This window comes from Corythoichthys intestinalis, chromosome 4 (assembly GCF_030265065.1).
Source record: "Corythoichthys intestinalis isolate RoL2023-P3 chromosome 4, ASM3026506v1, whole genome shotgun sequence".
NCBI classification, from domain to species: Eukaryota; Metazoa; Chordata; class Actinopteri; order Syngnathiformes; family Syngnathidae; genus Corythoichthys; species Corythoichthys intestinalis.
This window is the reverse complement of record NC_080398.1, coordinates 43,582,048-43,595,465: the sequence shown is the minus strand read 5'-3', so window position 1 is coordinate 43,595,465 and position 13,418 is coordinate 43,582,048. Positions and strand designations below refer to the sequence as shown.

Sequence of the window (13,418 nt, the reverse complement as noted above, 5' to 3'; positions counted from 1 at the left end):
TGAAAAATCAGTTTCTGCTCTTGCACTCCTCTTCAAAAGAAACTGCTGTACTTTAAGCCAAAACAACTGTTGTGTTTGATAGAACAATATGTTTATATGCTGCCATAGCAGATTCATGGCTCATTAAGCCCCCAAACTATTTTTAATTTGTCCGTTTTACCCTGAAAACCCCCGTTTACAGACGTCGCGCAACCGCTTTTGTTTTAACCCAGCCATAAAACGAAGGTAATTAATTAGATTTATTATTCAAAATGTCTGTCGTTTTTAGCTTAGAATCATTGAGGTCTCATACTTCGTTTAAAAAAAAATGACTTTGAAAAATTATTCATTCACATATTTTAAACTTTTAAACAAATTATGTCAATGAAAAAACTGGCATCTGTAAAAAAGTCACGGCTATCTACCTCACAACTTTCGCTTCATTGTATTTTTTTTGTTAGTGTCGCATTTTCTCCGATATGTTAGATGATAAATAATCGATCCAAACAAAGAAAAATTGAAAAAAAAAAAAACTTTTAAAAGGGTTAATATATGAGAAAGAATATCTCGACCACTCCTTGATGTCTGCGATTTCTGCATTGCAACCCGTTATATTACCATGTTTCACCCATAAAATCCCCCAAAATCCAGCTGTGGCCATTCACAGCTGTGTCTTGACACTCAGTGATACATGCTACATGGAGTTTTTGGATCAAAACAAGGTAAGTACGCGATAATATCTTGTTAAAGTCATGGCGTCTGTAATCCTGCTCTCGCGTGCTCTCACCTCCAGATAGGGTTTTGCTGTTTAAAAACTTTTTTTAAAAATGCCCTCCTGTTCAAAATTTTGCTTCCCCCAGAAAATTGAGATTTTAAGCTTTCCAATTATGTTTCACACATGCATATCGGACAATTTTGAAAGTTGGCCAAATTGGGGGTCTCAGAGTGTTTTCCTGAGTGTGTCACCTGAGTGTTTTCCGCCATATTTTACAGCTTTGACTTGAGATTTAAAGAGGAGTTTTATACTGTACCTGTTTGACATAGTCGAGAAGTGGCGAGATGCTTCCGATTTCAAAGCGCAATTTTTCCAAAGGCTCCAGCCATTTGCTCAGCTCTAAAAAAAACAAAAAAAAAAACATCAGTGTCGTTAATGTCAAGAAAGCACTACAACACAAATTCCAAATTTGCCATTTTTACCCTGTAACTTCGCATTGGTGTCGTCGACTTTGGCAATAGAGAGCAGTGGCGCAGCATATTGTTCCATCATCCGAAGTTCATTTGAGCTTTGCACCACCAGCAAGACCAACATACATGCATAGTTATACGTCACAGCTTTGCGAGTCTTGGCTTCACTAAATGAAAGACACACAGATATTCATACACTGACATGAGTAAAAATGTGAATTGAGTGATATAAAACTAGGGTGAAGAAAGGGCTCTGACCTTTGTCCTTCCTTGCTGTAGTGCTGAAGCAGCGTGACCAGACAGGACAGGTTATTGTCCAAACTTAAAACGTGTGCTACAGCACTGCGACCCGTCGCGGTGAAGGTCATCAGATAAAGTGAATGGAGCATAGCTAAGACCTCTGGGTTGTCACCTTCATCCAAACACACTCGTCCTTCTCCCCCTGAAGTCACATGGTTCAAGAGTTCTGAAACCCCCTGGAGAGCATGCAGGGCCTGCATGATCCACACGCCGAAGCCCTCTTCACCAAACCCGGGGCCATTGAGTACTCCCTCTCCTCCAGTGAAGGCAGTCTCTTCGCTGTCATTTTCCGCCACGGATGCGAGAAGGCGCAACAGCAAGTTGGTGGGAGTGGGTTGGGCGAGAAGGAAGAGCAAACCCGACTGAGTAAGTGACAGAAAACGAAGGAGCTCTCTCACGGCTTGCGTGACGCCCAAGTGTCCGGCCGCCGCTGCTGCAGAAAGCACCACTGATGTGCTCTCCAGAAAATGGCATGCATGCAGGTACCTAAAGAAGGTAAAAGTTTGGTTTTAAAACAGTTGGGTCATTCCAACATGGAATGCTTTTTGCGTCCCACTGTTGAAATTTTAAATTGCAAAATATGCCAATTCTGTGTAGTTACTAGACATGTGCTGATTTACCGGTTGCAAGGTATACTGCGATATGAAAACGTCAAGGTTTCTAAACCGCAAAAATTTTCAGGTATCAGCTATTTTTTATGTCTCAAAAAGAATAGAGCTGTAAGGCTCAACCCTCCCCCACTGGTTGTTGCTCACTGTCAGTGAGTCAGCTGTGCTACACGATGGCTGGAGGAGGTGAAACTCCTGAAGTTTTTTCCCCATTGAAGAAAAAGATATCGCTGGTATGGGAATACCTCGGCTACAGAAAAGTTACAAACGGCCGCTGCTTAGAGGAGAAGGGCCAACCGACTTGTAAAATATGTTTGCGGAGGGTGGCTGCCGAGGAAGCAATACCTCCAATACGATTTCATATTTATACAACATTAAAGGATAGTAAACACTGTTATGAATATTTCCCACCAGCTACGAGAGTTAACTCCAGCGTCTTTAGTGTGTCTAGCTGTGGTAAAATGTGGTATTTTTTTCTCTCTGGCAGCTGTCTGTGTTGAGAAAGAGAGCGTGAGTACAATGTAAACATGATACTACGGTAGTTATACACACGTGTTTTTTATGGAAAATAATCCAACTATTTTTGTTCTGATGATAATAATGTTGAGCTGTGGCTGTGGGCTCAGGCTAACCCAAAGGACAGCATTTATTTTAATAACCCCAATCTTTTTAGCATGGTAGAAGAAAGCGGCCACATGTTTAATCACATGATATGCTGGACTTGACATCAAAGTTTTGCAAAGGAATGGATAAACCAAATTTATGTAACTTTTATTTTTCATATGTTTGAAAAATACTCATCCTTGATTAAATGAATCTCTCCACCTCATGCAATCTCGTTATGCATCTAATCAAAATAAAACAATTATGTGGGGGGTTTTTTTGTCTTTACTGACTTGCAAAAGTAGACTTGTCCTTATGGTTAGCACTAACCTTATCATTAGTACGGATTTGCAACCCTTTTACTGTTATTCTGCCGAATATTGCACAACCAAATAAATTATGCATAAAAGCAATTACCAATAATCTGTAAACTTAACTAGTCAAACCTTTGATAGTTTATAACCTATTATTGATGAATATGTAGCAGAAAATCAGAGAAATCTATTTTTCAAAGAATTGGAAGCCCACATGCCCTTCAATTTTGGAATGACCTATATTTTTGAACCAGGTGATTGTGACTGTATACCTATAGAGTGTTGGGTATGGATCATCTCTTTCCTGTGGTCCTGTTATTCTCACAGAAGTTGGAAAAGCTTTCCCCGGGGGCTGCACCATGCAGTGAGGGGCGGTCTCTAGCAGCTGATACAACTCCTCCAGAGAACCTACCAACCGATCAAGCTCTGCTTCGCTCACAGCGGAGGAGCTTAAGGCTGGCTCCTCCTCCATGGGGGTTTCAGCATCTTCAATCTCATCCTGAAAATGGTTGTAGAAACTGTTTGTATTAAAGTTTAAGTCAGGTAAGGTTTTCGTGACACGACTCTGTATCAATAAGAAAATTTTAGGAAGCTCATTTGGAAAAAAAAAACCTTGCTTCTGATCAGGAATAGTGCGTGTGTGTACCTGCTGAGGTTCACTCCACGCTGCTGCTGTACGCCGTAGATCAAGCAGTATCTCAAACATGTGGCTTTTCTGAAGAATAGCGTTGCCAGCAGTAATGACTCTCACTGTTTCATCTCGGAGGAACAGTTGCACTAAACGCTGTTAAGGATAGGAATTCAAAATTTAAGGGGGAAAAAAAAAACACTTATTTCCAAAAATGGGTAAGTAATGTTAAGGGCTGCATGATTTATTTGCAGATCCTTGCTGACACAACCTAATATCACCAACCATGAAGTGAGTACACTAAAGAACATTCAATTTCTCTAAAATATGAATTTGGTCGTAACAGTTTCACGTTGTTTTGTTCACTTCATGATGAACTTAGGCTTTCTCCCCATTCATCAACTGCAGAACGAAAGGGCTTTTCCTGTACTACTCAGTTAACTTGGATAGTATTAGAAAAGAGGAAGCAAATCACAGAGGGCAAAAAAGTCAACTTGCTCTAAATGTTTTTAAAATGCGTAAAAAAAGAATAGCGCAAATATAGATATTAGGAATAGGACCAAAAGGCCCTATTCCTAGTTTGACTTAGAAAGAGTTTATGCTCACCTGATAGCCAGTCTTCTCTGACTCTCCAGCACTGAGGAAAGCCTCTACACCAACAGGAGAACTAATCAAAGCATCAAGTGCCCTGAGAAGACTAAGTTTCAATGTAGAGGAGACATGGTCCCTATGGAGGAGTTCCAACAGCACGTCCAAAGCCCCATCATGGAGCAGGGCCTTCAGGCCCTGAGGACACTCTGCTAGGTACGACGCCAACTTGGCGCCTGCTTTTAGTTGTCTGAGATTCACGGCAATTGGTTGTGTGAGGGCAATCTCCATACTTAATGCTTGGAGAGTCCACTGGGCTAAAACACTGACATGCTCTTCCACTTCGCTCCGTTTAACAAGGCATGTTAAGCCTTTGGCAAGTAGTCCTGATGCTTCTTCCAGAGCGGTGACCCAGCGGACATCTCTTTCTTCTCCAATGCTTCCTAGCAGCTCTTTCAGCTGTGCAACACAATCGGTATCTTCTCCACTTCCTACTTCCTCTGAGGTACTGGGGTCTTTGGGCTCCTCTGCAACGGGTTTCTCCAGCTGGGTATCAAAGAGTGTTTTGTACGGGGGTGTAAAGTAGACCAGCGGTCGGAGTTCTCGTTCATATGGGTCAAACTGGACTGGTGGAACAGATGCAAGGTCCTCTGGTGTGTAGTCCATGTCAAAGGAAGGTAGTTTAAAGTTGCCATTATCCAGATCATCCTCGTCACTAGAAATCTGTTCATAGCCATCATCACCTAGACAATAAACAGAGACAATAGAGGGGTTTGTTTTACATTCTAAATTATGGTACGTCATCTGAGATACAAAGAGGGAGTGAGAGTGAGGAAGCCAGCTACTTATGTATCCTTGCTTTCTGATTTAAGAATCCAAATAGGCTATATTTTTGTAATAATTTACTTATTCCTCAATCCCTAATCACTCTATAGCGGTGCCTTGAGATAGAGGACTTACGAGTTGACTTGCATCTTAACAACGGAATAGAACAACAAGTTATATAACATGAGACAATAATCATAATAATAAATACTGTCATCGTCGATCCCAAAGAAGTCATCCTTCTACCGTCCAAGTCTGTCTCCTTTGCGTGATCAGGGTGAATCTAGCAAGTAATCTAATTGGAGGGCAAATAGCCAATCGGTGTACTTCGGCCAGCTCTCTGATTGGTTGGCTTTGTTGCACATTTGTAACGCGTGTGCCAAACTGAGGGCACAGAGAAAACAAACCGGTGAGCGCAGAGGTCGAGTGATTAAGTGAGAGCGGGAGAAGGGATTGAGTGGGTAAAACTAACATGCAAACACAATTATGGAACACAGAGTAGTTTTTTTCTGCTCAGTATTATTTTCTGTGCTCAAAAATCTTTAATTGCTCGCTCAATATATTTTTCAGTGCTCAAAATCTTCAAAATCATTGCTCGCTCAGAAGTGCACCATAGAAATATATACTGGACTGTCTCAGAAAATTAGAATACACAATATTCTAATTTTTTGAGACAGTCCTGTGTATATATACAGGACTGTCTCAGGAAATTAGAATACACAATATTCTAATTTCCTGAGGCAGTCAGGAATATTGTGTATTCTAATTTCCTGAGACAGGAATACACAATATTCTAATTTCCTGAGGCAGTCAGGAATATTGTGTATTCTAATTTCCTGAGACAGTCCTGTATATATACACAGGACTGTCTCAAAAAATTAGAATATTGTGTATTCTAATTTTCTGAGACAGTCCAGTATATATTTTTTTTAGCTTTGGCACAATGCGTCATGTTGCTTTTGTAATGTGACCATCGATTGTTCACTACTTTTCCAGCTACATTTTGTGATAAAATTAGGGCACGATACAGGGAACAACATAAACTGCCACAACACATTAAAAAAGCAATACAAAATGGCAAGCATAGATGGCAAGATGAAGTGAATAAAGGGTGATTTCCAAATACAGCCAAAGACAGATCTGATGATTGCATCACTTCCAAACATGCAGGCCGAGTTGGGCATACAAGACACGAAGACAGCCCATCTTCAATTATAAGTCTATGATTGTCAATAATAAGCCTGGGTAGCTAAGGACATTGAAGGAGGCAGCATGCCACAGCAAATCTGGCTGTTTTTTACTTAATCCCAAATGGACTCAGTTGTGAACGATTGATGGTGTACCTCAAATGGGTTTCAAATTCTGCGTCCATTTGAGATTGGAGACTGCACTTCTCCCACCAAACAACTCCCCTACCTTCCTCCATCTCCTCGTCCTCACCCTCATCTTCCTCTTCTTCCTCATCTTCTGGAGCGCTCCCCTCTGTTCGAACGTCATCTTCCTCCTCTTGCTCCTCCTCTTCGTCCTCACCCTCCTCTTGCTCAGCATCAGAATATGCTTCATCGGCAGCCAGTGACCTTTCAGGTGACACGGCCTCCAGGTAGTCCTCACGGCCTTCGCGTGGTTCATCTTTGACCATGCTCACTGTTGATGTAACGGCAAAGACATTCAGCAAAACTATATAACATGTCATTACTAGAAAAAAAAAAATGCAGCTAAATTTTAGAACTACTAAAGTATATTACACAGGTATTTATCAGTGCGCTCCATGGGCGCCTCACTATTTTGTAGCTATCACAATATGCCTTGATAAGATAAAACCATAAAGATACAGATCTCAACATCACCTTTTCTCCGCAAACAAGAGAAGAGATGAGAATGTGACATTGATTTTGTCATATTGATGGGCGTGAGAAGACACGGTAGGATTTAGCTTCTCTTAAGTAAGCACAGAAGTCATGCTTAATTTTTACATACCTGTGTTAACAACCCACTCACCCATGTCATGCATTTGACTATTTACAATAATGGTGGCAGTCGAAAAAGTGGTTGTTCCTGCGAACGCACCAATAGGATTGTCGCGTTGCTACTGCGAACACACTGATAGGAGCGTCGCGTTGCTACTGCGAATGCACTAATAGGAGCATCGCGTTGCTACTGCGAATGCACTAAAAGGAGCGTCACGTGCGTTTGCATTGCAGTGTAGCGTGTGTGTGTGTGTGTGCGCGCTCGCGCGTGGAAAAAAGACAAAATGGACATAGCCCCAAATATTGGTGAATCTGCATGTCTGTATATGAGCTGAGGCCAACAGCAGCTACTGCATGATTGGGTTTATGTTACTTTTCTCAAAGCATTCAATATGCTTCTGAAAAGCCTATCGGCAATTATTGTTCTCCTTTCCCACTTACGAGGGAATTTCCATAACTATACTGTAAAAACTCATAAAAAACAACCACTGAAAAATACAAATATACAAAGGATGTAGAAAGATTAAAAAAAGAGCAAAGTAATGGACAAATTACAGTGGGGAGAACAAGTATGTGATACACTGCCGATTTTGCTGCTTTTCCCACTTGCAAAGCATGTAGAGGTCTGTAATTTGTATCATAAGTTCTCTTCAACTGTGAGGGATGGAATCTAATACAAAAAAAACCCAGAAAATCACGTTGTATGATTTTTAAAGAATAAATTTGCATTTAATTGCATGAAATAAGTATTTGATACATGACAAAAATTGAACTTAATATTTGGTACAGAAACCTTTGTTTGCTATTACAGATACCAAACGTTTCCTGTAGTGCTTGACAAGGTTTGCACACACTGCAGCAGGGATTTTGGCCCACTCCTCCATGCAGATCTTCTCCAGAGCCTTCAGGTTTCGGGGCTGCTGCCGGGCAACACGGACTTTCAGCTCCCTCCATAGAGTTGCTATCGGGTTCAGATCTGGTGACTGGCTAGGCCACTCAAGGACCTTAAGAAGCTTCTTACGGAGCCACTCTTTAGTTGCCTTGGCTGTGTGCTCTGGGTCGTTGTCATGCTGGAAGACCCAGCCACGACCCATCTTCAGGGCTCTCACTGAAGGAAGGAGGTTGTCAGCCAAGATCTGGCGATACATAGCCCCATCCATCCTCCCCTCAATACGGTGCAGTCGTCCTGTACCCTTGGCAGAGAAGCAGCCCCAAAAAATGATGTTTCCTCCTCCATGTTTCACGGTTGGGACGGTGTTCTTGGGGTTGTACTCATCCTTCTTTTTCCTCCAAACACGACGAGCCAAGTTTAGACCAAAAAGTTCAATTTTGGTCTCATCCGACCACATGACCTTCTCCCATTGCTCTTCTGGATCATACAGATGGTCAGTGGCAAACTTCATACGTGTCTGGACATGTACTGGCTTCAGCAGCGGGACCTTGCGTGCGCTGTAGGATTTTAATCCATGACGGCGTAATGTGTTTCCGATGGTTTTCTTCGAGACTGTGGTTCCAGCTCTCTTCAGGTCATTGACCAGGTCCTGCCGTGTAGTACTGGGCTGATCCCTCACCTTCCTCATGATCAGTGATGCCCCACAAGGTGAGATCTTGCATGGAGCCCCAGAACGAGGTAGACTGACCGTCAACTTGAAATTTTTCCATTTTCTAATAATCGCTCCAACAGTTGTTACCTTCTCACCAAGCTGCTTGCTTATTTTCCTGTAGCCCATCCCAGCCTTGTGCAGGTCTATTATTTTATCCCTGATGTCCTTACACAGCTCTTTGGTCTTGGCCATTGTGGAGAGGTTGGAGTTTGTTTGTTTGAGCATGTGAACAGTGTCTTTTATACAGGTAACAAGTTCAAACAGGTGCAGTTACCTCCGGTAATGAGTGGAGAACAGGAGGGGTTCTTAAAAAATAACTAAGAGCCGAAATATTTACGAGTTGGTAATGTATCAAATACTTATTTCATGCAGCTAAATACAAATTTATTATTTAAAAATTATACAATGTGATTTTCTGGATTTTTGCATTAGATTCCGTCCCTCACAGTTGAAGAGAACTTATGATACAAATTACAGACCTCTACATGGCTTGCAAGTGGGAAAACCAGAAAAAACGGCAGTGTATGAAATACTTGTTCTCCCCACTGTATGTTACTCACAGCTCACTCCTGGCACTTGGACTTGCTCCTCGTCGTCATCGTCAGGGGGCGGGGGCCCAGGTGGAGTGCGAGGTCCTCGGGGTGCTGGTCTCGGTGGGCTCCCATTGTATTGGTCATCTTTTTCCCACTCTGCAAAGAAAAAACATTGATCGTAGTAAAGGAAAATCTACTGAAATGATGATTACTGAATGCTCTTTTGAAAGATGATCACCTTGTTTAACAAGTCTCTTGGGCCCACACGGTTGTTGAAGGGGTGGGGGAGGTGGCGGTGGAGGTGAGCTTTGTTCGTGTCCGTGTGAACGCTCCGCTGTGCCGTAAATAGCCAAGGTCAGAGTGGTGTACCAGCCACGCAGCACCAGGCCATCTGTGTTAATCTTAACAGAAGTACAGCATGTTTAATAGCTTTCATTTTACATGTTTTCAAGGAACAATTCACTCTATGGAACCCCAAAAGGGTCTAAATTAAATCAATAAAATGAACATTTTGAAATAAATACCCATTGATAAATAACAGACATAATAATAATTCGTAAAATAAGGTAATAATATGAAAAAGATTTTACAAGATATAAGGCATTTTTCACAAAGTATTTTTTTATTTCATAATTCCTTTTCCCACAATAGCCTTTTTATTTCATAATGTCGTTTTCCAGCACAATGAAGCATTTGCTGTCAATCAAATACATAAGGCAGAGTCAGTTAATTGGCTAGATGGATTATGGAATCTGGCTAGCTGCGCTAGCAGTTGGTAGCGTCGCTGAACTGTAAATTTCCAGAAAGCATCTAATCAAAAAACACACTGCTGCTGAAATCCTCGCTAAGACTGAGGTAGAAGCCTTTCATTACTATCCAACTGGTTAGCAACTTCTCTGAGGTCTGAAAGTGACACTACCAAATGGTAAGGCAGCTAACCAAACTCCACCATCCATTGAGCCAATCACTTAACTGACTCCACCTTATGCATTTGGTTGACAGCACACACTTCATTGTGCTTGAAAACGACGTTATGAAATAAAAAGGCCTTTGTGTAAAAAGCCATTTTGAAAAAAAGGACAGTGAAAAACGCTTATCTTGTAAAATCTCATTGTGCTGAAAAATGACATTATGAAATAAAAAGGCTACTGTGGTATAGACCCTACCCACGTGACGTCACAACTCCGCTCTCCTGAATGGTACCGCCCACTTGTCCGTCAAAACATAGTGTTAACCTGTTACGGCTACGTACATTTCTCCTATTTACGGCGTGTTTTTCTGCTCCTTAACATTAATAATCAAAATGGTGAAGGCGTGTGTGGCTGTTGGTTGCACTAACAGAGAAGATGGAAGGAGAAACTTGAAGTTTTACCGTATTCCGAGGGATCCAAAGAGAGCGAAATGGACGGCTGCAATTCGACGTGAAAACTGGGCACCAAAAAATCACCACAGACTATGTAGTAGTCATTTTATATCCGGTAAGATGCATTTAAGATATACTTAGAGGGTTTTGGGCTGACAAATAACCACAATTAAGATCATTGCGAGGCTAATCGCCGACAACATACGACGTAGTACGACATAGTTTCAAATTCAAGTTGTTTGTGACTTCCCTTTCTTCCACCATCGTTATTTTTTGAATAATATTTAGCTGGTACCAAGTGAAAGAAACTGGCCTCGTCTACGGGGCTGACAAATAACCACAATTAAGATCATTGCGAGGCTAATCGCCGACAACATACGACGTAGTACGACATAGTTTCAAATTCAAGATGTTTGTGACTTCCCTTTCTTCCACCATCGTTATTTTTTGAATAATATTTAGCTGGTACCAAGTGAAAGAAACTGGCCTCGTCTACGGGGCTGACAAATAACCACAATTAAGATCATTGCTAGGCTAATCGCCGACAACATACACGTATGTATGTAGTGAGAGTGCTATCGCTAAACCATATAAACATTAAAAGCCTTAACTCCATTGACAAACGACATGAAATACATTAGACTTGACAGTGGATGTTAGCAATAACAAAAGATTTTGAATTGAAAATTTCGTAACTCACCTTTCCAAGCACAAGATAGATTCCTGCCGAATTTTCGTGGACGAGGACCTGTTTCACCCAACCAGCAACGAAGTATTTATAAGCCTCCAAGCTCTTGAAGTTTTTCATATTTTCGTGAGAATAGGCTGATTTAGTGTGGACAAGATAATTGTAAATATCTGCGTAGCAGATGTCAGGCAGACAGGGCGAAGACAGTGTGTCGAAAAACATCGATTTGGGCATCAAATATGGATCTGGCGACTGTATAGAACGAAGCTTTTCCTCATAACGCCTTTTATGCAACAGATCCAGTGAGTTTGCGGCATCAGAAAGCACCGGGTCTTCCATGAAATGCATTTTAAATTCCGCCATCAATTGAAAACAATGCTAATACAGAGTCAAAATGACGGACAAGTGGGCGGAACCATACAGCGAGCACGTGGTTTTGTGACGTAGGTGGGTAGGGTCTATAGGGATAATGAAATAAAACAATACGTTGTTAAAAACGCTTTTTATCTTGTCAATTCTTTTTCATAGTAATATTACCTTATTTTAAAATTTAAGGGCCATACTCCAAATTTTTTTCAGTTATTTATAGAAGGGTATTTATTTCAAAATGTTACTATTTAATTTTGACCCTTTTGGGGTTCCCTATCACTCGGGCCTAGATAGTTTTTCCATCAAAGTAGACAGATCTTTAAATGTGCAAAATACTAATCAATTTTGACCTAAAAACTTCAGATATTTACTAGAGAGCTGAAGAAAAAAAATATATTTCACTTATACAACCAAACCAGATAAACAACAGGCTGAGGTAACACATGAAATAGAATTTGTTACATCAGAAAAACCTGCTCTTTTATACGGGGTGTGATCACATTCTATTTCAGCTCACCTTTCCACTGGGTCTGAAGACAATCGACTTATTCTCGTCATATTCCAGACTAAAGAGAAAAAAAAACAAGAGAGGATGTATTAATAACCAGTCTGCACCATAAACTAGAATGTAGAGCTACACAGTGTCTGTCTGTCTGCACAAAACTACTCAGTTCGCTGAGATGTTAAGTTAATTAGGGATGTCCCCGATCTGATAACGTGAAATACGGCATTATCGGTTGAATTTTTTTATTATCTGGATTATCTGTGTGACGTTATAATTGCCATTATCGTCCGATAATCATCGGCGACCGATATTATCATGTATCTTTAATTTATTGTTATAATAAACATATTTGTATATATGTACTATGTTGATCTTTCCATTCCAACAATAATTTACAGAAAAATATGGCATATTTTAGATATGGTTTGAATTGCGATTAATTACGATTAATTAATTTTAAAGCTGTGATTAACTCGATTAAAATTTTTTATCGTATGACAGCCCTAATTATAACGTGTTATTGTGTATATACCTATAGTAGTATACTATAATATTAATGCTAGATAATTTTAATATTTAGTTTTTTTAACAATTGTTTTGAATCATGTTGCAAAGGTGAAGTTAGTGTTCTGAATCTGTTTACATTCCATTCTTTTGCACTATTTAATGTTATCAGCATTTGACCCAGTTGTTTAATTGTGATTTATCATTGTTATTTATCTGTTATTTGTCTGTTGTTATTTATTTGTATTTTTTATAAAGAATTCAAGCATTCAAAAATGTTTTTGTAAATTGATAAGCATCGCCAAAATTTTAATTGCTACAGTAGTAAGAAAAAAAAAAGGAAAAAAATTCAGGAGAAAAATAGTCATTTGCAACAGCCTAGTTATGACAATAAAAATAGAACTTGTTCAGTTCTCTTTCTGAGACCACTGATGAGTGCTACGTCATCTTCAACTGCAACAAGGGTGGGGTTGAGTTTCAGGTGTTACCAGTTAGCCAAAACAAGAACAAAGAAACCTGAATATGGGTGGGTGCTCAATTGAGTACACTACACACACCCCACTGGCCTCTAAAAACTAGGTTTGGATGCTATTGTGACTGGTTCTACAGGTCAGACAGACATGTGCATCTTAAAAAACTTTGGAGACCTACACAAGAAATACAGAGATGGAAAGAGGACAGCCTCATAAGGATAGAGAAACAAGGTGGAGGGTGAGCAGAGAATGTAGAATGTCGTCCTCACCTGCCAAGTCTGTTAAAAGTGGGGCTGTTAGGTTTGGGGACATTATTGAAGAACAGCTCCAGCTGGAAGGCATGTGGGGATGTCTCTCTAGAAAACCAAAAACACACACGATG

At 40.5% G+C, this 13,418-nt stretch overlaps 1 protein-coding gene across 2 annotated transcripts in view; it reads right to left on the bottom strand.

Moving 5' to 3' along the window:
- The window catches only part of virma (vir like m6A methyltransferase associated), a 29,120-nt gene that overhangs the window by 11,751 nt on the left and 3,951 nt on the right, over positions 1-13,418 (bottom strand). The window contains exons 3-13 of one of the 2 annotated variants that reach the window (XM_057835466.1): positions 13,306-13,392; positions 12,072-12,120; positions 9,373-9,535; positions 9,162-9,290; positions 6,447-6,674; positions 4,224-4,948; positions 3,636-3,773; positions 3,262-3,488; positions 1,423-1,950; positions 1,177-1,331; positions 1,011-1,093 (exon numbers count right to left, since the gene is read on the bottom strand). In XM_057835466.1, the coding sequence (XP_057691449.1) occupies positions 1,011-1,093; positions 1,177-1,331; positions 1,423-1,950; positions 3,262-3,488; positions 3,636-3,773; positions 4,224-4,948; positions 6,447-6,674; positions 9,162-9,290; positions 9,373-9,535; positions 12,072-12,120; positions 13,306-13,392 (2,512 nt within the window). The remainder of the gene's footprint in view (positions 1-1,010; positions 1,094-1,176; positions 1,332-1,422; positions 1,951-3,261; positions 3,489-3,635; positions 3,774-4,223; positions 4,949-6,446; positions 6,675-9,161; positions 9,291-9,372; positions 9,536-12,071; positions 12,121-13,305; positions 13,393-13,418) is intronic. The other variant, XM_057835467.1, reaches the window with a different exon arrangement.